The sequence below is a fragment of the Morone saxatilis genome, unplaced genomic scaffold (assembly GCF_004916995.1).
Source record: "Morone saxatilis isolate NCDOM2014 unplaced genomic scaffold, NCSU_SB_2.0 Contig22, whole genome shotgun sequence".
Classification (NCBI taxonomy): domain Eukaryota; kingdom Metazoa; phylum Chordata; class Actinopteri; family Moronidae; genus Morone; species Morone saxatilis.
The window spans coordinates 23,230,658-23,232,818 of record NW_023339785.1 but is presented as its reverse complement, the minus strand read 5'-3'; the positions used below and the strand labels follow the sequence as shown (position 1 = coordinate 23,232,818).

The following is a 2,161-nucleotide window of genomic DNA, read 5'->3' as shown; positions in this document are numbered from 1 at the left end:
TGGAAATTCCTTTTGTTAAACTCTCTGTACAAATAAATAACTTACCAAAAAACCATCTGGTTTATGTTGCTACCCTTTCCCCTTCCGAGCCGGGTCGTAAGACACCAGAGGAGGATTCTGCCCTAACCTGATCAGTTAGGAAATGAAGCGACTAAGCCAACATGTTATCCACCTCTGGTGGGCTACAGTGGGCAGTTCCTCAGGGCTCGGATTAAGACACTGGGTTTCTCTCTGGAGGACCTTATTCCTTCATCTTTAACTTGAGCTGAATATGGAGTATTTGCAACTTATCATAAAGTGCGTCCTCCCTCTGACATGCTTTGAGCTGCTCCCCAGCAAACAAGCCTTTTTCTATTCTAAGCATGTCCTTGCTCTTCTGAAGTTCTTGTTCCAGTGCCTTGATTTCTTGTCTCATGGATGTGTGTTCTTGGCTCATGATGTTATAGTTCTGTTCAAAGACTTTTTCTTGAAAAGCTTCACTATTTTGTCCCATGGCCTCTTGTCCTTCATGGAACTTTTGTGTAAGGTCTTGGAGTTCTTCTTCTAGGGCCTTGATTTGCTCTGTCAGAGATATGTTTTCTTGCTTCATCACATTATTTTTGTGTTCAGAGGCTTTGAACTCTTCTATAACATTGTTGAGGGCCAGAGCCTGATCTTGAAGAAAGTCATCCTTTTGTCTCAAGGCCTCTTCTCCATCACACAAATCTTTGGTAAGGTCCTGGAGTTTTCTTTCCAAGTCCTTGTTTTGTTGTCTCATAGAGACATGTTCTTGTTTAATTGTTTTATTGTTGTGTTCAAATTCTTCTAGCTCTTGCAGAACATTTTTGATCTTCAGAGCGTCTTCTTGAAGAGCTTCATCCTTTTTTCTCATGGCCTCTTCTCCATCACACAACATTCTGATAAGCTCCTGGACTTCTTCTTCTAGGGATATTTGTTTTTCTTTCATCATAATATTTTCCTCTCTTGTTACATTGCAGTTGCATGCAAAGCATTTGAGGTCCTCCTCAATATCTTGGAGCCCCTGAGCTTCTTCTTGAAGACCCTCATTCATTTGTCTCATGGCCCCTTGTTTATCATACACGTTTCTTTTGGCCTCCTGAAGTTTTTGTTTCAGTGCCTCATTTTCCTGCTTTGTTATATGATAATCGTCCATCAAAACCTGAAAGTCTCTTTGCAGATCCTGGTTTTGTTGCTTCATAATGTCTTTCTCACTTTTCATAACTCTGAACTGATGTTGCAAAGCGGTTGTTTTTTCTTCCAAAGACTGGGTTTCTTGTTTCAATACACTATAGTTGCATTGAAATGATTTCACGTCTTGCAAAGTTTTACCTATCTCCTCGAAGTCTTTTTGCAAAGTATCATATTGCTGTTCCATGGTTTCTTTCTCCGTCTCGTTTTTTAGCTTCAACTCTGCTATTGCTTGGTTCAAGGTCTTCTTTTCAATTTCCAAGTCTTTGTTCTGTTTTCGAAGGTCCTCATTTTCATCTTGCAGTATTTTATTGTCATAGTGGAGTTTCTCGTTTTTGACATGAAACACCTCGTTGTCTATTTGGAGTGCTCTTTTTGTCAGGTTTCTCGAACGCTTGACCTTTTCATTAAGCTCCTCAAGTTTCTTACGGAGGTCCTCATTCACCCTGTGGAGGTCATCATCATGGTGGATGGCTGCGTTCTGTTCACTCAGAGTGATAGGTTGCTGCAGATGACTCATTTTTGTTTTGTTTTTGTTTTTTCTTTCAGACGATGCAAAATGAGTATGATTTGTTTGGTGTCTCTACAATACTGAATGTATATTGGAGGATTCAGTGCTTTACATTCTGTAGCTTGCTCATAGAATGCAGTGATGTCACTGGTGACATCAAACATCAAAGGGGATGTGCTGTGATTTGAATAATAACAAAATTCTTCCATTTCAATAATAACAAAATTCTGCCATTCGAATAATAACAAAATTCTGCCATATAAATAGTAACAAAGTGCTTGCTAAAACACACATCCACACATGCAACACTCATATGGGTACAATTTGATGTCTGGAAAAAAGTTACAGACCTGGGAAAGGTGAACAAAGGCACAGAGCAAATGAAGATTTAATGCAAAAATATTTTCAAAAAATTCCACTTAAGTGTGTTATATAATTTGATTATTCTACTTCGTTTAAGAA

The 2,161-nt window shown here is 38.8% G+C and overlaps 1 protein-coding gene across 1 annotated transcript; it reads right to left on the bottom strand.

Moving 5' to 3' along the window:
• Window positions 1–241: 241 nt before the first annotated feature.
• On the bottom strand, window positions 242–1,758 carry LOC118333390 (kinectin-like). The gene has a single exon (XM_035668998.1). It carries the CDS (start codon window positions 1,706–1,708, stop codon window positions 242–244), a length of 1,467 nt encoding a protein of 488 aa, XP_035524891.1. The 5' UTR covers window positions 1,709–1,758.
• Window positions 1,759–2,161: the final 403 nt, after the last annotated feature.

Excerpts from the sequence above, each read along its gene's own strand:
- LOC118333390 (XM_035668998.1), bottom strand. The coding sequence starts at position 1,708 with ATGAGTCATCTGCAGCAACCTATCACTCTGAGTGAACAGAACGCAGCC.